General features: G+C 44.9%; 1 protein-coding gene across 3 annotated transcripts in view; it reads left to right on the plus strand.

The window, feature by feature from the left end:
- The window catches only part of PAX5 (paired box 5), a 521,765-nt gene that overhangs the window by 307,714 nt on the left and 186,326 nt on the right, over nucleotides 1-27,725 (plus strand). For 2 of the 3 annotated variants that reach the window (XM_085641098.1, XM_085641100.1), the window contains exon 7: nucleotides 8,229-8,336. The exons of the other annotated variant lie outside the window; for it this stretch is intronic. In XM_085641098.1, coding sequence (XP_085497224.1) covers nucleotides 8,229-8,336 — 108 coding nt within the window. The remainder of the gene's footprint in view (nucleotides 1-8,228; nucleotides 8,337-27,725) is intronic. 3 annotated transcript variants of the gene reach the window in all.

Raw genomic sequence — 27,725 nt, forward strand, 5'->3', positions numbered from 1 at the left:
GCGAAAAAGGCAAGGCAGTGCAGAAGAGAAGCATCCCTCTAGATCGTGCTCTGCATTAACATCAGCTACATACTAGCCAAAAAGCAGTGTGCTGGAGGACTGCGTGTTCATTCTGCCACAGCCAAAGCTGCTACCACTGCTTTGACATGTAGAGTCCCTGTCCTAGACATTCCCCAGGTAGCTATATGGGCATCCCTCCGTGAAGAATTATTGCCTGGCCAGACAGGTTTGCTGGGAAGGGCATTTTGCCCCCTCGATGTTGCAGGACAGTCTGGTTCGAGTCCATTCACAGACCCACCTCCGAATAGGTATTGCTTTGGTATCCATTCAAAAACCGCGGAATCTGCGGCTAGAATACTCTATCAGAAGAACAAGTTACTTACCTTCGGTAACACTGTTTCTGGTAGAGGCTATCTACCCACAGATTCCTCTCCAACCTGCCCATCCTCCCCGTTCTCTGATTGAACTCTGTGCATAAGTAAGGTCCCAAGTCTAGGAATTTGTACTCGGAAATATCCATACTCCGTACTCAGAAACATCTTCCTCTGCCCTCACATACTCTCTTCCCTCAGCTCCACCCACACGCACCTGCCCCTGCATACATTTTCCACCTGCTCAGAGCAATTGGTAAATCTATGTGGAAAAACCCCATTGAACGGAAAAGCCCGTGTGGTTTTATGGCTGGAAACAGTGGTCTCATATGATAAGTCCCATTCTATGAGGTTTCACTTATAATTGCACGGTAATGGGGCAATTTTACCGCATGGTAACGGTAAATTTGCATGCAAATTTACCATGCGGTAAAATGGCCTAAGTAACATACAACTATTAACTAGGCCCATAATAGGAAAATAGATGAGAGTGTGAATAGAAAGAAGCAGCAGCAGCAGAAAGAAAGAAAAAGTGCTAAAATGAAGCACCTTATATAATGAGAGACATTTCATTCATTACCTAACTGTGATTTAATGTCATGTTGTACACCACCACAGTCCCAGCCAAGATACAGTTTATTTGATAGAAGAAGCAGCCTGCCTGCTGCCCTACCACCAGTGGGTGTTTACAGTAATAAAAGGGAGAGTGCAAAACAGGAAGCCTGCATGCGAGTTCACTTTTTAAAATAGGCATAGTGATAATTTTGGACCCGTTCACTTCCACTGAAAGCCTTTGCATTTACCCACATAACGGCATCTGAAAAATGTGCAATGTTATTTGCGGTATCTTCAGATGTTAAGAGCGTACATTTCCCTTGGGAACGATTCAATCAGTTTCACTTCCCTATTTCTACTTTAAATATACAACCTTTATATTTATTCTGAATATATTTCCAATTTTTCAATCCAAACCTTGCCAAATTGTATTTCTTGTATGGGCCGCCCTTAGCACATGTACATCAACATTACAAAGTAATTGGACAAGTACTTGCTATGTTACAAGATTGACAAAAAGCTGACGAGTTGGCTATAGACATCTTCAGACGACATGATGAAATGGCTTTTTGTCATCTTAAGATGTGAAGGTGTACCATGTCATGTTAGTGCACCACAGTCAGTGTGACTGAAAATATGGATGGAATAATGATATTAACTTCACGCCGCATTTGTGTTGTTAATAACAGGTGCTTCTATTATCCGATTTATTGTAACTAAATAAATTGGGGGCATATCAGCAACGAGGCGATATAAAATTACCGCCGCTTTTGTGTCTGTTTTCGGGCGAAAAGCGGCGATAATTTTATCGCCTAATCAACAAGGTCACGCTATCGCGTGAAACCTTGCATTAGCGCCCGGATTCTTAACGCCCAGCTTTGCATCTCTAATGAGATGCAAAGTGGGCGTTCCTGACCTGACATGACTGGAGAAATGTCGCTAAGCGACATTTCTCCTTTCATCAAGCCCCACGCTATGAAGCATAGCGGCAAGAAAAGTAGCGATAACCCCTGTTATCGCTACTTTCCTTACACCTGCTTCAGGACTGACTTAGCCATGATATCCTATGGAAGGTGGATATCATGGCTAAGTATGTGAGGCCCTATCATCAAGCTAACGCCAATCTTCGTGAGATTATCGCTGGGTTTCCAGCGATAATCTCACGTTTGGCAGTTATCGCTTTTGAGATAAGCGTTGCTAATAGCACGCTATCTCAGCGATAAAAATCCACATTAGCCGGCGATAATTATCCTAGCGCTAAGTGCGCTTAGTGATAATTAGCGCCGGATGTTGCTGATATGCCCCATAGTTTGAAAGCGTAATTTGGAGGTAAATGCAGATGTCAGCGATGAGCGTTTAACTCCTTGAACGACTCTGATCTCTTGCCACTCGACGTCAGATAACACGGTGGAAACGTCAACCTCCGTAGCCAGCTGCATGGGCAATAAAACTGCATTCCAGGAAAGTGCAATTTGTTGATAGTGAGGCCTACATTGAAGGTTGTATGCCTTGTGGACTACTTTTCAGTCTATGAATACTGTTTTTTTTAAGGATGGTGTGAGGTCACATTCTGTGATGTCATTGCGGCTGGGGGAAAGGGTTTAGCACTTTCCTAAAGAACCAAATTAAATATTATTGCGTAAGACCGTGAAAGTGTGAAGTGCAGCTGGTATCTCTAGTTCCAAACTTTTCTATCATAATTATTGATTATTCTAAATATTAAATTCCTATATTTCTTGATAGCTGCTGTTATTGGTCCTAACTGATTTCTGCACAGTATATTTAGATTGAATTATGTTGTCTGGGGTTACCATTTTCTCCCAGTTAGATAGGTGGGTCTAGGTGAGATCCTTCCGACTGGAAAAGCTCTTGCAGTCTATTTCATCCTTTCCAAGATGGTTGAAGTGTATTCCACCCTTTTTCAACAGGATATAATATTATCATTATTATTGTCATTGTTATTATTATTAGCTATTGCTGAAATCGTGGGAAAACCTAAAACGTGATGGGTGAAAAGTTTGAATTATTCGGAGTCCCTGGTAATTTCTCAGGACTGTATTCAAGTCCATTTTTTTTTACTATGCCACTCAAAACAGAAAAGAGCCGTATGCAAACCAGACGTGGTTCTGCTCCAGTATAACCAGTCCAGGCTGAACCAGAAACACAAGCAACGCCAGACCAGTATCGGCCGTTTGGGCCCTATTGGTTAGGTTTAGCTTGAGTTCAGTGGCATGGTGAGCAAGGGACTCATGACTGGGCCTACCCACAGCACATAGGCTGTCCCTCAACCATTGCTTAGTTTGGAAAATAAAATAAAAAATACGTGCCAGAGCCCTCATCAGGAGCCCACTGCAACTTGCACTACCCATCGCTCCCGCTAGCACCACCAATGACAGAACTAACACGACTACAAAGCATTGCACTCCTGCATGTGTGACAATTCAGACTATTCCAGGTCCCCAAAGGTATAAGATTGGCTTGGGCGGTAGGTTTTTAGCCATTTTTAATGTATATTAAATTAATATACAACTGTTGTTGTACTCATCCATAAATTGGACAGACACCGCCACCACTGGGGTAAGCCCCGGTGTTGACAATTAAATGCCAGTGCTGAGCACCAGAAACCAACAGCTCAAATTAAGCAGTACTCTCAATGGTCCACAGCGGCCCCAAAAGCGCTAGGATGCCTGGGTTCACCTTGGGGGTGCCCAGGAGTGGGCACTTCACAGGGAAAGGCCAGGAAGGGTTCCACAGCGGTATGTGCATGGCGCCTGAGAGACCCTTTCGGGGGTGTGCGGAGCGCTATATAAATGCACTACATTTACATTTACAATGAAAAACACATGATGGGTGAAATGCTTGGATTAATCGGAGCCGCACTGGTAATTACTCTGAGCAGTGTGCCAGTCCATTATTTTGACCTACTCTGCCACTCAAGAATGAGAAGAGCTATATGCAAATGAGACTTGGTCCTGCTGCAGTAGGAACAATCGACCCAAACAGCCAGGCCTGGCCATCTCTACAATGGATTATACACATCCCTGGACCAGGTTTTTTTTGGTAAAACAATTTTATTAAAGATAGGACTTGCAATATTGACATTTGCGGCAGGACACATCCATAAGATAGTAGTTTCCATCATATAACATCGAAACATATGTATATAGCACATCAGACTCACAAAATAAGGTTTATCAATGAACAAACCGGATTCATTATTGATCATTACCTCCCGACACTGGATTTACAATCAGTGGGGTACACATGCCTCCTCTAAATGTATTCCATTTACCCCACATTCTTTCCTATCCTAGACCAGATTTGGCCACAAATGCCAAATGTTTCACAGGTCCCAACCTCTCTCCAATCAAAATTAGCATTCACCTAGACATGGCCTTGTGAATAAGACATTACCTGAAAGGAATGACACCTTCCTCCTCTCAAAGCAAACTAGTGCCTTGAAGCACAGTCACTTTGTGCAATTAGGGAGTATATTTTATTACACTTTTTTGTGCTAGAAAAGTTCGAGTTTCACTTATGTGATCACAGTGAGCATATGCAACGATACTTAAGTGAGTAGTTTATACCGTGTGTGCGTGTGTGTGTGTGGTGTCAAATAAATACACTGATAACTAATTGGGTGCAAAACACACTTCGATTTTTCTATTACACCTCGTTGTGTCTGTGGCCCCTGAAGCGGGTGTAAACTAGTTCTTCTTTGATTTACTTCAGCCAGTGACCTGCAGAATATTGTATGAATTTGCCTTTAAATCTCCCCACTTGGGCAATTGCTGCTTATCCAATGATAATACCCTTTAGTGGGCAGTGCCATGTAAATAATAATAAACAGTAAGTAGTTTCTTCTGTAATACATTAGCAACATTTAACACATTCATTGGAAAGTGGCAATGAAGTTAGTGAAGTTGCTCTAAGTGCAGCTCATAAAGTGTCAGTCTGGCCCTCTCCTGCCATTCTATCCCTCGATGGAGCCTGGTCGTGCTGGGGCTTGTATGTGTTAACAGCATTACTGACCTCGGAATCAGTCTGTAACTCTACACATTGTCCCCTGTTCTCCTACAACATCCTCACACGTGGCTAAGGGAAAAGGCTCAGACGCGGATCAAATTTAGCGTCATTGACCAACTCCATGGTCAATTATCCAACGTTAATTGTGTAATCAGTGGCTTAGCTGCATGCCGTGGCAATACTGCACAGCTACACTTCCACTAATACTTGTAAGTCTGATTTCCCCGCTTTTTCAGTGGGCAAGTAGACTATCTTTTGAGTGAAAATCGTTTCATTTCTAACTGATGGCACCAAGCAGGTGTCACCATTTCCTGATGCAAAATGTTTTTAGCTAGCAGGCACCTCCGCCTGGCCTCACCCTCAACCCTTCTGTGTCCCTGGAGAACAGATGGTAGGAAGTTCCTATTTACATAATTCACACTTTACAACTGAAAAAGTAGTATAACTGTGTACATCTAACCTCAGTAGTTAGTACCCCACCTAATGGCATTAGATTTTTTTGGGTATGCAATGCATCAAAGGAAAAACACCAGAAAATCACACTGAAACCTTCTGGTGGCGTGAGCGCCAACTACATGCACAGTATTGGTTGCTGTGCAGTGGCACAACAAAGGGCCCACCTAACTCTACGGGTCTGATGGGCGGGGAAGAATTGAGTGCAAATTGTGCAGTTGCCAGTTTGTGTTACTGAAGGGTGAACTAATTACCAGGCTTGCAATTTGCACCCAATTATGTTTGTGCACCCTAAAAAGAGGTACCATTTGCAATTCGTTCAGAATTGCAACCTCTATCAGTTGTGCAAACTTGCATCGTGCATAAAGTGCTCTTGCTATTTGCAGCAGTTTATGTGTGCTGCAAATAGAGGGAGTAAACTCCAGAGTCGAGTGCCATATCTGCCCCATTTGGTTAATCCAGTTTCGACGCAACCTTCTACTTGTGATTACCAGACCCATTGTAATCAGGACCATTAAATATCTGGTATCAGTTTGCTTTGTAATGGTTGATAAAAACTGTCATATTGAACAGGCTGGTCTCCTATAGCCTTAGAGCCCGATGTAGCGGACTCTACTGACCATTAAAGGCTCGCTCCAGAGTTAAAGGCCCGAGCCGAAGCCCTAGAGGGCAGAATGTTCGAATTTATAAAACAATGGCCTCAGAGCCCGAGGGGGTTGAAATCCCCTCGGTTTCCGTGAGGCCTTTATTCACAGCAACAACTGTGAACCAACATTGGAATGTTGATGCTCCAAGCTTCTACCGGCCATTAGAAGCCCAGAGCACTCCATTGTCTTCAATGGAGCGCTCAACATTCCAATATTCTAATTCTGAGCATAGCAGTAGCAAGAGGTAGGTAAACGATTGCCAAAAGGACGACCTGGTGAGCTTTTCAGGGTTCAGTCAAATAAATTGTTTGTTATGTCAAACTGATGCCAGAAAGTGTAGTAGATTAGCACACCAGAACAGCAAAGAAAAGCATCAGGTGTGTGTATGTGGAGCCATCTCTTGGAAGTCCTAGAGAGTAAAGGAAGATGTCATGAGATACACAGGTATCTCATGGCCCATACCCTGGTCAGGCTCCTGGCCCAGGCATGTACAACATAAGCCTCACTTTGATGTTTAGAGGATTGTTGGATAAATGGGGCAGAGTGCGAAGATCTGAAGGACTGAAGTACTTCATTGTGATTAGACGGGAGACACCAACACACCCTGGTCTGTGAAATCCGAAGTAACCTAAGTGGACATGCCTTAATTTCCAACCCAAAGATGCACTTCAGCAAGATCAGTCTTCACGATCACAGCATGCCACACAGTTGTAATTGTAATTGAATTTATATAGTGCTTACTACCCCTGACGAGGCGTGGAAGCGCTTTTCGGCATGCAACACGCTACTCCTGAACCCTAAAAGTTTATTAAATTTGTTGCGTGCCACAACTCAAACTTGGGGATGAGCAGAGTATGAGGGTCAAGTGCTATTAACTGTGGGATCAGATTCGATAATGGTGGTTTGAAAGTTTGCTGTAGGTCCCTGGTACCAACTGTGAGTTCTGGCCTGAACAAGGAGCAGTTTAGGCTGGAAGACTATTCACTGGTTATCAAAAGTGAAAAAGTGAATGCCACTGAACACAGTGATTTTGCTTCATGTAAACTAGATTTACATTTCTTGGAGAACTTGGAAACAGATGCAATTTTAACCAAAGAGTGACTGGCTTAATACACGTGTCATCATTAAATTTGAGGAATACCAGCCATGTCTTTGATGATCTATGATTTATGTTACAAGGACGCCATATAAGCAGATTCAACATCTGCCAGCTCAGTAAGATTTGGAAGGAATACGTGATTAACAAGATGCCAAGAGTCAAAACTGAGAAAAGAAACAATATTATCACCAGTTAGTATCCCCTGTCCTGTAAGACTGCCCAGAGCACAAGAAATGTGTTTTTTAAATCATGGCACTCACAAGAGGACCAGAGGAGGCATAATGCGTCAGGCCTCGTGCTTTTGAGGACTCCACAATCTTTCAGAAAATGTATTTATAGATCTGTAACTGCAAGTAGCATTACCGTCTTCAGTAATAATAAAGCAGCGTATTTGACCCGCCCCTCAAATGCTGCCAGCTTCTTTGTTTTCTCATTCCATGATTTGTTAATACTTCGAAACAGTTGTCGATGGCACCTGACAAAAAACAGAAAAGCATTCAGAGGGCCTCGCATTAAGCTTTAGCCTCAGGCATAACAAAAATGTCCAACAACTCGTGTATCCGCTGTTTACACCCCAAGATGCATCTCTAGTGGCCATAGGTTTCAGTTTCAAGGATGTTTTGGGGTAAGGTCACATTTTCATCATTTACATAAGTATCAGTGAGAATTATAGTCAAAAATAGAAATGTATTTGCTTTCTCGGGTATGTGGGATTACTTACACGGGAAGTTTAGACTTAGAAGCTCTGAGTGAGTCACCAGGTACATCACTCCAGGTGGATGAAGGGGTACCTGTTTCAGGGTAAATTGATTTCCACAGTCTTTCAATATGACTTCCTTTAATTTGGGGGTTGAAACTTCTTGGCTTTGAAAAAATAACTTCTTTGGGTAATGTGTAACCTTTCATGCTAACTAAGCAAACTCAATGCAAGCCTAACATATAGAGACATGAAGCCATGCGCACCACAACCACTGCAGCAACACCACCCTCACACTCACAACGACGACCAATGTCCAATTCAGAACAAGATCACGCTGGAGTGATCTGGTTCTGAATGTTGCCTTGTGGTTTCAGCAGGTCCGCTGGCTTCCCCGCCTGGAGCAGTTTGACGTTTCCGGCGGCTCGGCAAGTCAATGGCGGGATTTCCGACTGGCGCTTCACCATGAGCCTCACAGCCGAACCTCGGTAAGTTCATGAGCACAGAGGGCTTTTCTGCAGCTCTAGCCTTTAATTTCATCAATGCAATTTTTAAGTACTGCTTTGTTTTCAGATGAGAGATGTTGTGTCATGTCCAGCAGTGTTTTGCTCAAAAAGTATGAGCACATCTAATTTTTAACTTGATAAACTTATTTCAATATTTATTTTGGATTATGTTTTAACACATGGCCACCATATTACATATGAGTCTCGAAAATGATGATAAAGAGCAGTAGACCTTCCAATATAGAAGCTCGTGTCATACAATTGATGACTATTATACATTTTTTCCCTGATGTGTCGAAGCACATGCAGAACCACAAACAATGATGTTATTAATGTTGTACAATTTTTTTTCACTCCTTGCCCTAGCGCCTTCACTATTACTTTAGGGTACACTTTGGGTGGCAGAGGTACTTTTCAAACAAGCAGAAAGCACTTCGTCAAGAGAGTCTCAAATATATATATATATATATATATATATATATATATATATTCACTGAAAAAACCATAGGTTTCACACATGTTATAGTTAGCGGAAATTTTACTGATAAAAAACCAATGAAATTCCCCCGTTATAGTTAGTGCAGGCAACTATAACTCACGCGACCGCAATCCTCTGCTGATGCTAATACTGTATTTAGACACTTATTTGCCCATGTCTTCTTCCATACATTTTTAGCTATACATATATTACAAATATTTTTTTTTCATAAAGACACATATGTCATCAGCAGAAGATTGCGGTCGCGTGAGTTATAGTTGCCTGCACTAACTATAACGGGGGAATTTCATTGGTTTTTTATCAGTAAAATTTCCGCTAACTATAACATGTGTGAAACCTATGGTTTTTTCAGTGAATTTGCAAGGTTTTTTAAATGCTAATTCCTAACTATAACGTGTGTGAAACCTATGGTTTTTTCAGTGAATTTGTACGGTTTTTTAAATGCTAAGTTACTTTACGCCATTCGTGGCGTGCGCGCCCACTTAACGCAGTTCGTTCCGTGCGCGCACGGTGCGCTTCGCGCACCGTGCGCGCACAGTGAGCACGCGGTGCGCTTCGCGCACCGCGCGCCCACTTTACGCAGTTAGTGCCGTGCACGCACGGTGGGCACGCAGTGCGATGACAAAGCAAGAAAGCACGTCAACAAATCTGTTTCTTCTTTCCTCCGTGACTATGGTATGGGTGCCATTTACCACAACAACTTGCGTTATGACATGCAAGACATTTATAGAGGAGATGGTGTGCACTTCAATGATGAAGGGAACAGAGTCTTCCTCTTGAACCTTAGACTCTGCATCGGTACTTACTTGTAGGTACCACTAAAAAATCATTTCATAAACACAACGGCTCTTTTTAGAGCCCCCTAATATCTAAACACTTAAATCTGATTTTCATTTTTTTTATTTTTTTTTTCCTACCGTACGCTTACCGTAAGCTTACCGTACACGTAAATGTTTTCTTTGTACTTTTCTGTCCTTCTTTGACCCCCTTACAAATGTTAGGGGGTCTGTAACTCTCCTCATTGCCCCCTTTCCTTGTTTTCACTCTTTTTTTTCAGAGTGAAATACACAAAATGGTGGCCGCCGCTTCCTGGTTTCGGCCGATTCGAATGTTTACTAAGATGTAAGAGCCAATCAGAATCGCGCTCGCGCATGCCACCGTACGCTTACCGTAAGCGTACGGTAAGCGTACCGTAAGCGGGCTCAGATATATATATTGATTTAAAGGCTATTTTCTCAGAATCTACTGAACAGATTTACACCAAACCTACAAAAGGCACTTCCTTGACCTAGGGACTACCTCTCTGCCAAATTTTGAGTAATTCTGTTCAGTCGTTCGGGCTGTAGCTCGTTCTAAAGGTCCTATGGAAAAATGCATGGGAAAAACGCGTTTTGGGTCCTAACTATAACTACCTACTGGCGACTGCCAGTAGGTAATATATATATATATATATATATATATATATATATATATATATATATATATATATATATATTACCTACTGGCGGTCGCCAGTAGGTAGTTATAGTTAGGACCCCTTTTCCATAGGAAAACCTCAACATTCTATTTTGAATAACTTTGGCGCCGGTCGACGAATCCTCGCGAATTTCTCAAAATAGGTGGGGCGCTACGCTCCGCTCCTACCCTGAAAGTCTCGGGGGGATTCGTCAAGCGGGGGCTGAGATAAAAGGGGGGTCCCAAAACGCGTTTTTCCCATGCATTTTTCCATAGGACCTTTAGAACGAGCTACAGCCCGAACGGCTGAACAGAATTACTAGAAATTTGGCAGAGAGGTAGTCCCTAGGTCAAGGAAGTGCCTTTTGTAGGTTTGGTGTAAATCTGTTCAGTAGATTCTGAGAAAATAGCCTTTAAATCAATATATATATCTGAGCCCGCTTACGGTACGCTTACCGCACGCTTACCGTACGCTTACCGTAAGCGTACGGTGGCGTGCGCGAGCGCGATTCTGATTGGCTCTTAGATCTTAGTAAGCATTCGAATCGGCCGAAACCAGGAAGCGGCGTCCGCCATTTTGTCTCTCGCACTGAGTGTTGTTTATCAAACATGATGGCCAAAAACATGTTACGGGGCTGTTTTGACAACTCCCTCCCACATAGTCATGTTGAGGGAGTCCCCAAACATCCCCCAAGAGCAAAAACGGTTTTATTTTTTTTTCGGCAATTTCGCGGGGTACGCTTACCGTACGCTTACCGTACGCTTACCGTGCGCTTACGGTAAAAAAATAAAAATAAAAAAAACACTATCCACACTTACCCCACCCCCTGTGCTTTTGGTGGCCGCAGGCCACCAAATGTGCAGGGCTTATTAATAGAGAAAAAAAACGTAATTTTGGCAACATGAAATTATAAAATCGAAATAAAAAAAACACTATCCACATTGACCTCACCCCCTGTGCTTTTGGTGGCCGAAGGCCACCAAATGTACAGGGCTTATTAAAGTTGATAAAAACCGTGCACGGAACGAACTGCGTTAAGTGGGCGCGCACGCCACAAATGGCGTAAAGTAACTTAGCATTTAAAAAACCGTACAAATTCACTGAAAAAACCATAGGTTTCACACACGTTATAGTTAGGAAATAGCATTTAAAAAACCTTGCTAATTCACTGAAAAAAACATAGGTTTCACACATGTTATAGGTAGCTGGACATTTTACTGATAAAAAACCAATGAAATTCCCCCGTTATAGTTACTGTAGGCAACTATAACTCACGCGACCGTAATCCTCTGCTGATGACATATGTGTCTTTATGAAAAAAAAATATTTGTAATATATGTATAGCTAAAATTTAATGGAAGAAGACATGGGCAAATAAGTGTCTAAATACAGTATTAGCATCAGCAGAGGATTACGGTCGCGTGAGTTATAGTTGCCTACAGTAACTATAACGGGGGAATTTCATTGGTTTTTTATCAGTAAAATGTCCAGCTAACTATAACATGTGTGAAACCTATGGTTTTTTCAGTGAATATATATATATATATAATTTCACAGCCCTGGTTTGTATCCGGGCATGAATGAAGCCAATATCCTCTTTACTTAAGGAGGTTGTATCAAGAGAAGGAAAATAATTTTCACAAGGGCCCGGGAAGAATATCTTAAAAGCAGCTAGACTGAACATCAGGAAATGTCCATTTGATATATTCTCCTTCATACTGGAGGGACTGCGAGCCTTCTTTGCGATTGTCCAAGAGAGATCCATGTGAAAAATAGCTCTCTATTAGCTTCAGTCAACAACATGTGGTATTGTAATACAAATTAATCAAAAAGACCAAGGGCCCGATGTAGGTAAATATGAAATACCGATTCCTAAATACCGAATTTTACCGATTCGGTATTTAGGAATCGGTATTTCATATGTAGCTAAAAATTCGGTAAAAAATACCAAAACGGTAATATTCGTTATTACCGAATCGGTAATACCGATTCGGTAAAAAGGAATCACCTTCCCATTCATTCCTATGGGCCTGGAGGCCCATAGGAATGAATGGGAAGCCATTCACTATTATCGATTCGGTAAATACCGAATCAGTAATAGGGGGAGCATATTCAAGGGTGGCAGGGTGTCACATTGACACCCTGTTGCACCCCTGAATCGTGCATGTGTGCACATGTGGCGCACATACATGCCCTAAGGGCATGTATGTCTGCCACATGGCACCTTAAAAAAAGCAAATTATTGCTTTTTTAAAGGAATTTGGTATTTACCACCAACTTGTAGTTGGTGGTAAATAACGAATCCTGAATGCAAAAATGCACTCACTTGAGTGCCTCCTACATAGCTTTTAAGGATTCAGGGCCATATGTAGGTAATTTCTATTTACCGATTCTTAAATACCGAATTTTACCAATTTGGTATTTAAGAATCGGTAAATAGAATGTAGGTAAAAAATCGGTAAATTTTACCGATTCGGTAATATTCGTTATTACCGATTCGGTATTTACCGAATCTGTAATAAGGCATACCTTCCCATTAATTCCTATGGGCCTGGAGGCCCATAGGAATGAATGGGAAGCCATTCACTATTACCGATTCGGTAAATACCGAATCGGTAATAGGGGGAGCATATTCAAGGGTGGCAGGGTGTCACATTGACACCCTGTTGCACCCCTGAATCGTGCATGTGTGCACATGTGGCGCACATACATGCCCTAAGGGCATGTATGTGTGCCACATGGCACTTTTAAAAAAGCACAAAATTGCTTTTGAAAAGGTATTCGGTATTTACCATCAACTTGTAGTTGGTGGTAAATAACGAATCCTTAAACCAAAAATGCACTCACTTGAGTGCTCCCTACATAGGATTTAAGGATTCGGTAATTTACCGATTCGGTATTTTACCGATTTCTTAAAATACCGAATCGGTAAATTACCGAATCCTTCAATCCAGCCTCCTACATCTCAAAGGGCTAAATACCGGTCGGTAACGGAATATTTACCGATTTTCGGCCGTTACCGACCGTTATTAGCCCACCTACATATGGCCCTCACTATTTTACCCATTCCTTAAAATAAGGAATCGGTAAATTACCGAATCCTTAAAACCTGCCTCCTACATTAGAAGGGGCTAAATACCGGTCGGTAACGGGAAAATTACCGATTTTCGGCCGTTACCGACCGGTATTTAACTACCTACATATGGCCCTAAATTATTAAAAAGACTCGGAAATTATACAACACTGATTCTTTTGCATTCTAAGCCAAAAAAAGGATTTGAAAGAAAACACCTAGAGAAGCTAGAGATACACAAAGGAATATTCTGATGTCAAAGTCTTCATTAAAAAGAGAGGAAACCTGATACCCAAATAAAGACGCACAAAATCATACATTCTCAATAACACAAGGTTTGCAACCTTTTTTCAATGTATCAGAACCCTTTCACAAGGCGGAAGATTGTTTCCAACTAACAAAAGGTCTTTTGTGATCAATTACGAATCTCAAATAGGAGGATGCCTCAAGGGGGCACCACCCCCTTCCTATTTAGGATTCGCAATGAAATGTATCAATGGTTTGCAACTGTAATTGTGGTCGCAACCCTTTGATCAGTTATTGACCGCTGTTTGAGGTGGTACCTGATTTATAAGGTGGAAGCTACTAAATTCTTTTCAACAGTATACCAATCCTTCATAGTTAGTCCAATAAGCATTGACTTAATTATATGATTGCCCTCTGTGAACAAAGCACGTGGAAAGCCTGTGAGTTGCATGACCTATTTTGGCCCTACACCGTATTTCTTTATTTTATTTTTATTAAAATAGATTAGGTATCAGTTGTACAAAAAATACAGGCAGGATAAAATATCATAAAATTATATGCACTTCCAAACAATTTTAATGTAAGTTCATTCTACGATTCACTAATTCACCTGGCACAACTAAGCTTGACATTTAAAAATGCAAAGTGCCAATGCGAACAAACAACACCTTCATATGTATTTCGCATTCTGCCGCCTCCACAGGGGAAGCCTCAAGGAAAATCAAGAACGCTCCATCACCATCAGCAGTTCGTCCCAGAATATGCCCCCATGGGTTCATAAGTATGAGTATTAGAATGGTTTGCAGTTGATTTTAACCAGATACATGAGCACGAAGACGTATTTTCATTAAAAAAAAAAATGCTTCATTTGGTCATGGTCTTCCTGTTTCAACATTTATCCAGAAATAATCCTTAATTTGTTTGTACCTTTATCTTAAAGCCCTCTTGCTCCAATAGCAGACTTATTAAATTGCTATTGTGATGGCAGTTTCTTATAAGGTGGGTATCCTGATTTAACTATTATAATCACTGCGATGTCTACTTCAGTAATAGAGTAGAACAGCGCCTCTTACTTTGATGGAGTCATTGGTGTGTCTGAGGATGAAACTCCTGCCAAATATCATTTAATCAATGCCCTTCCATTGCATTCCTCAGCTGAGCGACACCCATACCAGGGGTGGGTGGTACCTTCCTCCCTCCCAATGACCTCCTCGATCACCTGAAGAAACCCTTTCAAAAAAACATATGTAGTGTGGGGAACGCCCAGAACATATGAAGGATGTGAGCCCTCTCCTCCCTGCACCTGAGATACGCTGCTTCAGGTATCTGGAAGTTGCGGCTTATGCGCTCAGGTGTCAGTTATGATCTATGCAGTATATAATAGTTAATGAGTTTGAAGTGTGCATTTCTAGAAATCTTCAGCGTTCTATCTAATATGTTGTCCCAGGGCCCGATTCACAGAACTAACTTAAGACAAAATCCTAAACTTACTACCATTTTGGTATTCACAGAACGCACTTACTCATTTGGGTATTCACAGAAGGCACTTACTCATTTCGGTATTCACAGAAGTTAGGAGTCCTAACTTTAGGACTCCTAAATGCATTCTGTGAATACCGAAAGTCTTAAAGTTAGGATTTTTCTCAGTTTAGTAGTAGCATAGTTGGGACTCCTAACTTTAGGACTCCTAAATGCCTTCTTTGAGTACCGAAAGTCTTAAAATTAGGATTTTTCTCAATTTAGTAGTAGTAAAGTTAGTACTCCTAACTTTAGGACTCCTAAATGCCTTCTGTGACTACCGAAAGCCTTAAAATTAGGATTTTTATCAGTTTAGTAGTAGTAAAGTTAGGAGTCCTAACTTTAGGACTCCTAAACTGAGAAAAATCCTAATTTTAAGACTTTCGTTATTCACAGAAGGCATTTAGGAGTCCTAAAGTTAGGACTACTAACTTCTGTGAATACCGAAATGAGTAGGTGTCTTCTGTGAATACCAAAATGAGTAAGTGCCTTCTGTGAATACGAAAATGGTAGTAAGTTTAGGATTTTGTCTTAAGTTAGTTCTGAGAATCGGGACCCCAGTCTTTAGCAGGGATGGAGATGCCTAGGCCATCTTCCCATCTAGATCTTAATTTGTCTAGGGGGCGATGTTGATCTGTTTGTAGCACTCTGTATATGCAGCAGACTGTCTTGATGATGCCTGTTGAGAGAGCTATATATTGACAGCTCTGAGATGTTGTAGGCTTTGTACCTCCCCATCTCAATATTTTCGTACTGCTGCCATAAGTGCTCTGTGCAACAGGAAATGCCCCTGGGGCAGGTAAAACTAAGCTCTAAAGTCCTCAAACAAGAGTAGTCCTGAGACCCTAAAGAGGTCACCTACCTTTGTCACCCTCGCTTCTTTCCACTGATCTAGTCCCCGCCAACTTCCCCCATGCGGAAGTACCTTCAGAAACTCCAGAGGTAGTTCGGCTGAGTATGGAATTCTAGTACGCATTTTTTGCAAGCCTCTATTCCAACATTTTGCTTTTATCTGAAACACATGTGAGTCATTCATGTTGGATTGTCTTACACAGAGGAGAACTCTAAGGAGATCGATCAGCAGCGACACGAAGGAACGTCAGGGTTGCGTCTGAGCGCTATCCACTGGACCAGCCACTACAGTTTTCACATTGCACACACATATGATCCAGTTGGACTAAATCCTGTTGCTCAGTGCTGCTGGTGAGTCTGCGGGTGCAAGGCATGCTCCCAGTCCTGTGGGTGCCACGGTTAACTTATAATCATGCCTGTGAGTGGCCAGTTTTGAATGATGGCTGCTTGGAGTTATTTAGTGCTCCGGGTGGTGCTTTGGGTGCTTGTTTAGCTCCAGCATTAGTAGCCGGCCTCCTTGTGCTGAACTTCGACTTTTGGAACAGTTTGCACCTGAAATGTCTCTCCTCCCTGAACTCTCTCTTTGTGGACACCGACCACTGGGCATTCTGTAGCTCTGTTAAATGTACACCGTGACTTGATGGTCCGTTCAACCCTAAATCACCACTGTTCATTTGGGAGGGACTGCTTTTATTTATTTTTTTATTTAATTTTGTTATTTTTGTATTTACCACATCATTGTGATTAAGCCTATTACCAGATGCTCTTTGTGTTCCTCCAGAATATTTAGAGCACAGTCTTGATAAGTGGGAAAAGTCAATTTCCTTAGTCTTCCATGGGAATGCAAATTGATTGCACACTATTGTGAGATTTCGGAGAACAGTGTGCAATGGCGTGTCTTACAGATATTTAAATTAGACAATCAATGGGGGAAAGACTTCACATATGGCCACTCAGGTTTTCCCTTTTATTTACCCGAGAGAGCTAACAATCAAGATGGAGACCTCTAACACATCCACTGTTTACATTGAACCACCAGTTATACCCTATATCCTTACCAGGACTTCATCAGCTATTCTATAGGAGGCACTGAACTGGGAAAAATATTAAAAGCTGTGGGGCCATGTGTACTCTTCCCTGTCTAGCTTCATCATGCTAATCAACAGTATGCCAAAGTGTTAGTGTATTTCAAACAAAATTTCGCCGAGTTGGATACAGCTTATCCTCTAATTTTTTTAACCTAATTATCCTAATTTAATTACTCAACTTTAGTTTTTCTCTTCTGTTTGCCCATGACTGTAAACCGCTTACTTGGGTCACCAAAGAGACTCTATGGGATTGTGTCACATGAACTGCCCCCTCTATACAGAAAATAGCCTCATTATACATATCAGCCTGAAAACAGATGTGCCAAATATTTAAAAGATTTGTTCAAGATGTGTTGCTGAATTAATTTAAACAAAAGAAAGTTTATAATTACCAATTCATTTATTTCCTCCTCGTCAGAACTTCTGGACGTCATGTCCTCTTTCTATGCCCAATTATATACTGCTACTCCAATACTTGGCACAGATGATTTTAAGACATATTTGGACACAATACAACTTTTATGGTTAGACTGCCCATCGTGAATTCTTAGACTCACCCATAACGCCAGAGGAAATTTCCCAGGCAACCATGAGCCTGACGAGTGACAAGGCCCCTGGCCTAGATGGCCTAACAGCAGCATTTTATAAGGAGTTTGCCCCACTCCTGGTTCGGCACCTAATGGAGTTGTATCAAGACTCCATGGCCGCTGGCTCCCCCCCCCCTTCCTCATTAAAGGAGCCAGTTAATATAACACTGCTCAAGCCGGACAAACCAGCAGAGTACAGCGACTCCTTTCGCCCCTATGCATAAAAAATGTGGATAGCAAGATATATGCCAAAGTGCTTGCAAACTGCTTGTTGCCCCTAAAAGTGAGACCGGATCAATCGGGTTTCATTCGCGGCCGGTCTAACTCACACTATCTTAGCACTGTCTTCGCTGTGATGCACCATATACACTCTCAGATTGTGGCAGTTGCCGTGTTCCTGGTTGCTAACAAGGCATTTGATTCTTTAGAATGGGCACATCTTTATCCACTACTTCAGCACTTGGGACTAAGCTCCCAGTTTATCAAACAAGTCCAGATTCTCTATACTCTCCCCAATGCTCTAGTATGACTGAACGGACATATATCTGAGTCGTTCTCTATTTCAAGTGGCAAGAATGCCCACTATCGCCACTCTTGTTCGCCATTGCCATGGAACCTTTGGCAGCTAGACTCCGTCAACATCACATGAATAGGGGTATAGGCTTTACATCCAGGGGCTTGGTAGTCTCCCTATATGCAGATGGCATTACCCTATATGTATGTGATCCCCAGAAGAATTTGGCCTTATTGACTTGTGAGGTTGTGAGATTCGGAGGATACTCTGGTATTTAAATAAACTGGTCCAAGTCGGCTCTCTTCCTACTAACAGACGGTACAGTGCCTTTTCACACAGAATACCCATTGAAACAGGCAACAGATATAATCAAATAGATGATAATATGGCTCAGCAGAGATCCAGAGTAACTGTAGCGGGTCAATTATGGCCGCACAATGGGTTGGCTGGAGGACCGAATCCTGGCATGGTCCAAACTCCCGCTGTCTGTAGCAGGCCGCATTGCTATTGCAAAAATGATTTTGCTCCCCAAGTTCCTTTACTTCTTTATAAACTTTCTTCTCCCTCTCACCACACAATTCTTTAAGCACCTAGGATTAAACTTGATATCACTGGTATGGGCGGGCAGACAGCCTCAGGCCTCATACGAACTTCTAACGCTGCCACAATCGCAGGGCTGTCTGGGTGCACCCTACATGCAACTTTATGCTTTATTCGCACAAGCTCATTTTCTGCACTACTGGCTTCACTCTACATTATTCCAGTCGCACGTAGCCATACGACGTGATCAAGCGTCTCCTTGGCCGTTCACGACAGCACTGTTCCTGCCTTACAAGGCACCCAAGGCGGAAATCAATACCGTGGAGTGCATGTGGCTTTCATGGGATGGGCTTAGGAGGCATGCAGCCTTTCTGTTCCTATCACCAATAACCCCACAATTCCACTGTTACAAGATAAAGGTGTGACTAGGCACGCAAATTAAAGGAGCCTAAGAGCATTTTCGGATATATAACCTGCTGACCACTTCCTCCACCCATTTGGGGACACTGCTTCTCCCATCCCTACATTCTTGGCACACTATTATATTATCAAATGTGCGTTGTCTGCCGGGCGCTGCATGATTCTTTTCCTGTCCCACCTCAAACCCTCCATTGGAATACATATACACTAGTGCATCACCATCACGGCGTAAACTGATCACGCTCCTTTATACTCACATGCAAACTTTTTCCCGAATACTCCTCCCGAGAGCTCAGGAGGCCTGGAACTCTGACCTAGACTACCCTCTATCGGATGGGCAATGGACTTTTTGTTGTAGCCAATTAGAAATGCTGTTCTCCAACTATCGGTTGAGGATTATACATTTCAAATATATACACGGTTTGTATTGCACACCACTACAATGACCGCTCAGCCCTCCACAGGGCTTGGTCGCCCCACTCACTGCTGCCACTCCTGCCTGCCTTGCCGCCTCCTGCCTGCAGATTCCTTCGCTCGCTGCCCGCTGCTCCTGGGAATGTCCCGCTGCTCCTGGGAATTTCCCGCTGCCCGCTGCTTCTTGGAATTTCCCGGCGCTGCCTCCCTGCGGCCCCGCCCCCCTGTGATTCCATTCGCCGCCCCGCTCCCGCCACCCAGCTGCTCCTCCCTCCCGGCTCCTTACTTATGACGCCCCCAGAGCGACCGCGCAGCGGACGCGCGCAGCAGGAGCGCCAATTGAGCGCCGAAGGTGCGCCAAAGGTAAGCCCGTCTGTGCCCGTCCTCGCCTGGACCGCGCCCAGCGCCAAACCCCCTGGTCCTCGCCCTCGCCAGCACACCCTGCACATCTACGACGCCAAAACCCTCCACGCACTCAACGCCGGCCAAAACACCGCCTGCTACCGAGCCACCCCGAGACGCACCCACGGACCCTTCACCTGCCTGACCTGCTGCTTCACCGGCCTCCGGCCCAACACCGCACCTGCTAAACCGAGCCCCAGCAACAAACACCTGATGTGCATCCTGCTCAACACCCGCTCCGTTCACAGGCATGCCGTCGAACTCTGGAACCTCCTCGACTCGACAGCACCAGACATCGCCTTCCTGACGGAAACCTGGATGAACGCCTCCTCAGCGCCCGACGTCGCCATCGCCGTCCCGGAAGGCTACAAAATCACCAGGAAGGACCGCGTCAACCAGACAGGAGGAGGCATCGCCATCATCCACAAGAACACCATCCGCATCACGACCAACTCCGATGACACCTTCACCTCCGCCGAACACCTCCACTTCCAGATACACACCGACCCCAAGACCACGCTCAGAGGCACCCTCGTCTACAGACCACCGGGACCACGCACACAGTTCAGCGAAGACATCACAGACTTCGTCAGCCCGCACGCCATCAATTCCACCGACTACATCCTCCTGGGGGACCTCAACTTCCACCTGGAGGACAACAAGGACCGCAACACCACTGCTCTGCTGGACAACCTGGCCAACCTCGGACTCCAGCAACTGGTAACCACCCCCACCCACTACGCCGGCCACACGCTTGACCCAGTCTTCTCATCCAGCAAATACGTCACCTTCAGCCACTCCACCAATCTCCAGTGGACTGACCACAGCTGCGTCCACTTCAGCTTCAGTAAAACGATGACCCACAACCACCCTCAACAAGCCCCCCGCAAGAGCTGGAACAAGATCACCGGCGACCAGCTCACCACCTTCCTCAGCCAGAACCCCCCCATCAGCTCAACGGACCCCAACGAAGCCGCCAACAACCTCACACAGTGGATCACCAACTGCGCAGACGCCCTCGCACCACTGAAGAAGAACCCCCCCAGCAGACGCGGCAGCAAGAAAGTCTCCTGGTTCACCGACGAGCTCATCACCTCCAAGAAGAACTGCCGCTCCCTGGAGAACACCTGGCTCACCAACCAGACCACAGACAACATGACGGCCCTCAAACACGCCACCCGCAAACACCACCAACTGATCCGCGCCACAAAGAAGACAGCCTTCAAGGAACGACTGGACAACAACACCCACAACAGCAAGGAACTCTTCAGCATCGTCAAAGAGCTCTCCAACCCCGACGCTGGAAACAATGACATCACTCCCTCGCAAGACCTCTGCGACTCCCTCGCAGCCTTCTTCCACGACAAGATCGCCAACATTCACAACAGCTTCGGCCCACCAACCACGAACCCCACCACCGAACCGATGCCCCCCACCACCACCCTCCGCACCTGGACCCCAGTCAGCACCGAAGACACAACACGCACAATGAACACCATCCACTCCGGATCCCCTACGGACCCCTGCCCACACCACATCTTCAACGCGGCCGACCACATCATCGCACCCCACCTCCGCGACATCATCAACGCCTCCTTCAACACCGCCACCTTCCCGGAGTGCTGGAAACACGCCGAGATCAGTGCCCTGCTGAAGAAACCAACTGCAGACCCCTACGACCTCAAGAACTACCGCCCCATCTCACTCCTCCCGTTTCCTGCCAAAGTCATCGAGAAGACCGTCAACAGACAGCTAGCCGCCTTCCTCGAGACCAACGGATCCCTCGACCACTCGCAATCCGGCTTCCGAGCCAACCACAGCACGGAGACCGCCCTCATCGCAGCCACAGACGACATCAGATCCCTAATGGACAACAGGGAAACTGCGGCCCTCATCCTCCTGGACCTCTCCGCAGCGTTCGACACTGTCTGCCACCGCACCCTGGTACAGCGCCTGAACAACACCGGCATCCAGGAGAAGGCCCTGGAGTGGATCACCTCATTCCTCGCCGGAAGAACCCAGAGAGTCCGCCTCCCCCCGTTCCGGTCAGCGGCCACCGAAGTCATCTGCGGCGTTCCACAAGGGTCATCGCTCAGCCCCACCCTCTTCAACGTCTACATGAGCCCCCTCGCAACCATCGCACGTCAACACAACCTCAAGATCATCACCTACGCCGACGACACCCAGCTGATCCTCTCCCTCACCAGCAACCTGGACGCCGCCAGAGCCAGCCTACACGAAGGGATGAAAGACGTCGCCGAATGGATGAAGAACAGCCGCCTGAAACTGAACGGAGGTCCTCATCCTGGGATCATCACCCTCCGCCTGGGACGACTCCTGGTGGCCCCCCACCCTGGGAGCCACCCCCAAGCCAACGGACCACGCACGCAACCTAGGCTTCATCCTGGACTCCTCCCTCTCGATGACCAGACAAGTCAACACCGTCTCGTCTTCATGCTTCAACACCCTGCGCATGCTTCGAAAGATCTTCCGGTGGATCCCCACCGAGACCAGGAAGACGGTCACCCAGGCCCTCGTCACCAGTCGGCTGGACTACGGGAACGCCCTCTACGCGGCACCGCCGCCAAACTCCAAAAGAAACTCCAACGGATCCAGAACGCCTCAGCACGACTCATGCTGGACATCCCCCGACACAGCCACATCTCCGGACACCTGAGAGACCTGCAATGGCTCCCCGTCAACAAAAGAATCACGTTCCGACTCCTCACCCACGCACACAAGGCCCTCCACGACCTGGACCCCAAGTTCCTCAACAGCCGCCTGACCTTCCACAAGCCCACTCGCCAGCTCCGCTCCGCCAGCCTCGCTCTCGCCACCATCCCCCGCATCCGCAGAGCCACCGCCGGAGGAATATCCTTCTCCTACCTGGCAGCCAAGACATGGAACTCCCTCCCCATCTACCTCCGGACAACGCAAGACCATCTCGCCTTCAGGAAGCAACTCAAGACCTGGCTGTTCGAGCAGTACCGTTCCCCCCCCCCCAGCGCCTTGAGACCCTCCGGGTGAGCAGTGCGCTATACAAATGCCTATGATTGATTGATTGATTCAAAATGGGATTATCCTCCGATCCCTTTTGTATGCAATGCCATGAACCCCAGGCCACATTTTTCCATCGAGCATGGAGTTGCCCTAAAATTACAGGCTTCTGGGGCGATGTTAGCACTACACTACTGGAAATCACTGGGTCATCACCCCTCCTCAACCGCGTAGGGTGCCTACTTGGTAATGTTAAAGATATACCCAATACATATCGCCGCCTCACACCTATTAGCAAAACACAGGGTTGCAATGCACTGGGTCAGGTGGTCAGCTCTGACTATTCAGGCATGGCTTAATGATGCGTCCTACTGTCAAGATCAACTTTCCACATACTGGGAACTCATGTTATTACGATCCTGCCCTAAAGATATTTGGGAACCCCTCACTACTTTCCTCCGTCAAAGAAAGGAAGATTAATCTGGACATATGGGGGCATCGCCACCAACTGAAATCACTGACTCTATATAGATGCAGTCGCAGTGTTGAGCCAATCCGTTCCACTCCCTTATTTGTGTAGGTTGTGTGTCCAGCCATTGTCTTTGCTATTCTGCTTTCGCTCTTGACTGTTACAGGAAATAACTGTGATATTGCTGGGGGTCAACTATACGTGTAATGTGTAAACATTCACGGATGTCTTCTTCAACTGTGTATTTTTTTGCAGCATGACTAATGATGTGGTACTGTATTTGTATCTTTATAAAGTTCAATAAATAAAATTTACACACAAAAAAAAAAAATACCAATTCGTTAGTTGGAGGATTAACCCCTTCCCTGCTCATGACGGAACCGTTCCGTCATGAGCCACGGTTGTCGTGTGCTCATGACGGAACGGTTCCGTCATGACAATCCTGCCGGCGGCCGCTCCGCCTGCGCGGCGCTGTTTCCCCGCCTGTGCGGGGCGACAACGCAAATGGGTGGAGTCATGACGGAACCGTTCCGTCATGAGCACAGCTCAACTGTGGCTCATGACGGAGCGGCTCCGTCATGAGCACAGGCCCGCCGCGCTGCCCCCCTGCCCCCCCCAGCGCTGCAGCGGAATGTCCGCAGCAGCGAAGGGGTTAAGACTGCCTCGCTGCATTATAGATGTCTTCTGAAGGTAGGTCTCCCTGGAGTACCTGGCTATGTAACTCACAAACAATTTACATATATTAAGACAAACTAAAAAGCTTTTTGGGGACATATTGCATCACATCTCATGAAGGAGAAGCGACTGTGTTTTTCCCTAATATGGCATGTGACTTTTTTCAAGATGAGCATAACACTGTGGGCTGATTCACTCTTCAGCTAAATCTCTTTACAAAGTATGCAAATTTACTAAGCAGCCGAGTAAAGGGACTCTCTTTTTTTCTGTAATTTGTACTACACCTGTCCAGGAAATGTGAGATAAATGTAGACATTCAGCATTCAGCAGAGAATGGTATGCAAAACTATCAGATCTTCAAGTTGAGATGGTTGTAAATACAACAGCAATGAACTTATGCCAAGATATGAGTGCCCATTTCAAGAGAACCATTATTACCTCCAAGCTGGCCAATTTAGTGAGAAAGACACTGGCCACAGCGATACGTTCTCTCTCCACTTGACCTTAGAAAAATCAGTCATTGGCGTCTACACTCACTGCAGGTTTATGGGATTCCCTCCATAGGGCGTAGATAGGAGAGCTCTGCATAAGGAGCAAAACCTTGTGCTTCTCCACACTTTGGCGGTGACAGGCTGTGGCTTTGAAATGAAACCATCAGAAAGTATGCCACGATTATCCTGACCTTACTGAGTACAATGAAAGTAGTCCGAGGTTGGAAAAAGTGAGGAAATTGCTGCAGTTATAAGTCTTACCAGGTGAGCACCATCTTGCACATCCATTCTCGACTTTCACATGTCTCTATTTTTGGACTGTCCAGAAGATGATGACGTCATATTCTGGTTTCCTGTTCTGACACTTGTGCAATGTTCAAAACTGAAGGGACAAAACACAATGTGTAATGTATAGAAATACACCGTTCTGGTTCAAATGTGTCTATTGTTTAATGATCTGAATGGTTTCAGATTGGTCTATCATCTAAAATATGAAACTACTCTCTAAAACAACTTTTAGGCATTTCAGTGGACAGCTACCCCTGTGGGTGTGCTGAAGAAGCTTCAGCGCATCCAAAACGCAGCTGCAAAGTTATCACTTGGGTGGCCTAGGTCTACCGCCGCCTCCTGTGCTGTAGACATGCTGCATTGTAGCAAAGTCGATTGCATTCAAGTCCCTCTTCATAGGGTTTAGGATCATCCATCAGTTCGGTTCATCCTACTGGAGAAAGAAATGTTGAATTTACGTATGCTCATTACGCTCCCAGGATGGGTTGGTTCTCTCTGTCCCAGATTTAGCCGTGTCTGGTCTAGGGGCAGGACTTTTTCTATAGCCGCCACATAATTATGGAATAATACGCCTCCCACACGTAGGAAAATCTCTTCTCCCTCTTTTTAGAAGGGCCCTGTAGGCCCGGTTACATAGACTGCACTTTCTACTCTTGTAAATTTGTGAATACTATGGTAGTCAGATGCACCTTTTTGCATCTCACCTTGGTTGGTAGTGATTGGTTCACTTTCTGTGCACCAGGACACCATTTAGGTATCTGCGCGCACTTCAAGATCTCTAACATAACAGTTGAGTAATACATACAGCTTCTACGTTTTTAAATGTTTGCATTGTATTGCAGTCAAAGACTGATGAGGGGTATCTACATGGAGTAATCGACCTCTGAATGTTCTTGTTTTTTCCCTTACACAGTGGACAAGACTGAGAACGCTATCCCCAAGTATCTGGATTCCTTTTAAATTAGCCATCTAATGATTAGAAAAAAATGTGTCCCTGCAACCAATCTTACATTATAACCAATAGGCGTTCTGGAGTACCCCATAGATGACGTCTGCTTGGGTTGTAAAAGCTCAAATGACATCATTCACTGGATGGCCACTATAAAACACAACCTACCCAATGGTTTTCCTCACAGGATATATAGACACGCACCACACAAGTTCTCCGTTGCCAGTGAGTGCGTAGGAGCTTTTGAACCATATAAACAGATATAATGACGGCTTCTAGTGTTTCTGTTTTTTTTCTCCGTCTTCAGACCGCGCCCCGCGGGCCAGGAGGACTCAATGCCCTGTTTACCTCACTCCAGCCCGGTATCATACCCGGGGTTCCAGCTTTACCGCCACGCTGCTCGTGGCGCGCGCGCGCACTCGAGAGAGATTTACGGGCTCGCGGCGTGCCACATGTCTTTAAAATGACACTGCCCATTTCACACTGAAATTATTTCTAGGAAGAGCGGCTCCTATTACAGCGAGAGGCGCGCAGGCGTCGGGATTTATTGTTATTTATGGTCTCCGGGCCTTGTTTATGCACGACAGGTTAGGTGCGCGGGATAGAAATGCCATTATGCAAATGACATTGAATGTCCTTACCGAGCCTAAATAATTTTTGTGTTGGACGATTAAACCTCATCTGTTATTGATATGGGCTGCAGTCGAGCTATTAAAGAGTCCCAACAGTACTTACTTGCAGTAATGGGAAAATGGAAGGGAAGAGGCTGAACAATTGCCTCAAGTGGGCCGTGATTGTCTGCTAGGAGGGGAGCACAACAAACCCCCTGAAATGAAAACCGTGTTTACTACTTAGGGGATAAATAAAGTGGGGAGAAAATGCAATAAATTATACTTCGTGATTTGAATCGGGCACGCCGGGGAATGTGCGTGTCTTTCAATCTGGTAGTATAGCTTTTTTTTTCGTGGTTTGAGGGGTAAGTCAGGTAGATAAACTAGAACGGTTGTTGTACAGTATATAATATACTGGGTGAAAAACGCTGTAGGGATGGGAGGGGAGTCATCCGAGAGAACACTCTTGTACAAAGAGGAGCTTAGACCAACCCCATCATTGGTTCTGACTGTTTTACTCCACCCCGACCAGTCTCTTTCTTCCTCCCTCCCTCCCTCCCTCTCTCTCTCTCTCTCTCTCTCTCTCTCTGGGTCTGCTCTGACACAGCTGTGCAGTCACATTTTGATCAGTGTTGATAGCTTATGAATTCTAAAATTGACAAAATTTACAGAAAAATGAGGATAATCCGTCTTCCTTAGCTGCCTGTCAGGAGCTGGCTATACTTCATAATCTTCAATTACAGATGCTATTTTCAGGCATTTACATGCAGATATTACACCCAGATGAAAATGAGAAACAAAGAGGGGGTGGAATTGCCGCTATTTATATGTATAAAAGCGAGAACAGCAGGAACACAGAAACATATAATTTAAGAATTTTAGATTGGGTTTGGGGGCAAAGAAGACCCCCAGGAATGCTAGCGTTAAAAAATTCCATTGCTTGTGTGTGTGTGCGCGCGCACATGCACCTATATGTTAGAATGTGACTGTGCAGCATATATACGGTGTTTGCTTTTGTTTGTATAGCTCTCGGTTTCCAGATTGTAATTTTAATGCATATGAAAAATTAAAACACACCACATGGATTCGAAATGATTGCTTCAGTGACAGCCTTGTCTGCAATTGCTAATATCCCAGAACATGTTGGCAACTGCCAAGAAGAAAGGGATAATTATCATTCTCTTGTAGTGTGTTTCTTTGTAGGTCTGGCCTTTAAGAAAGCTTTATCTGTCCTGCTAATATATGTTTACAATCATGAATAATAGATTTTGGTCAAGGGTTT

Source organism: Triturus cristatus, chromosome 2_2, assembly GCF_964204655.1.
Source record: "Triturus cristatus chromosome 2_2, aTriCri1.1, whole genome shotgun sequence".
NCBI classification, from domain to species: domain Eukaryota; kingdom Metazoa; phylum Chordata; class Amphibia; order Caudata; family Salamandridae; genus Triturus; species Triturus cristatus.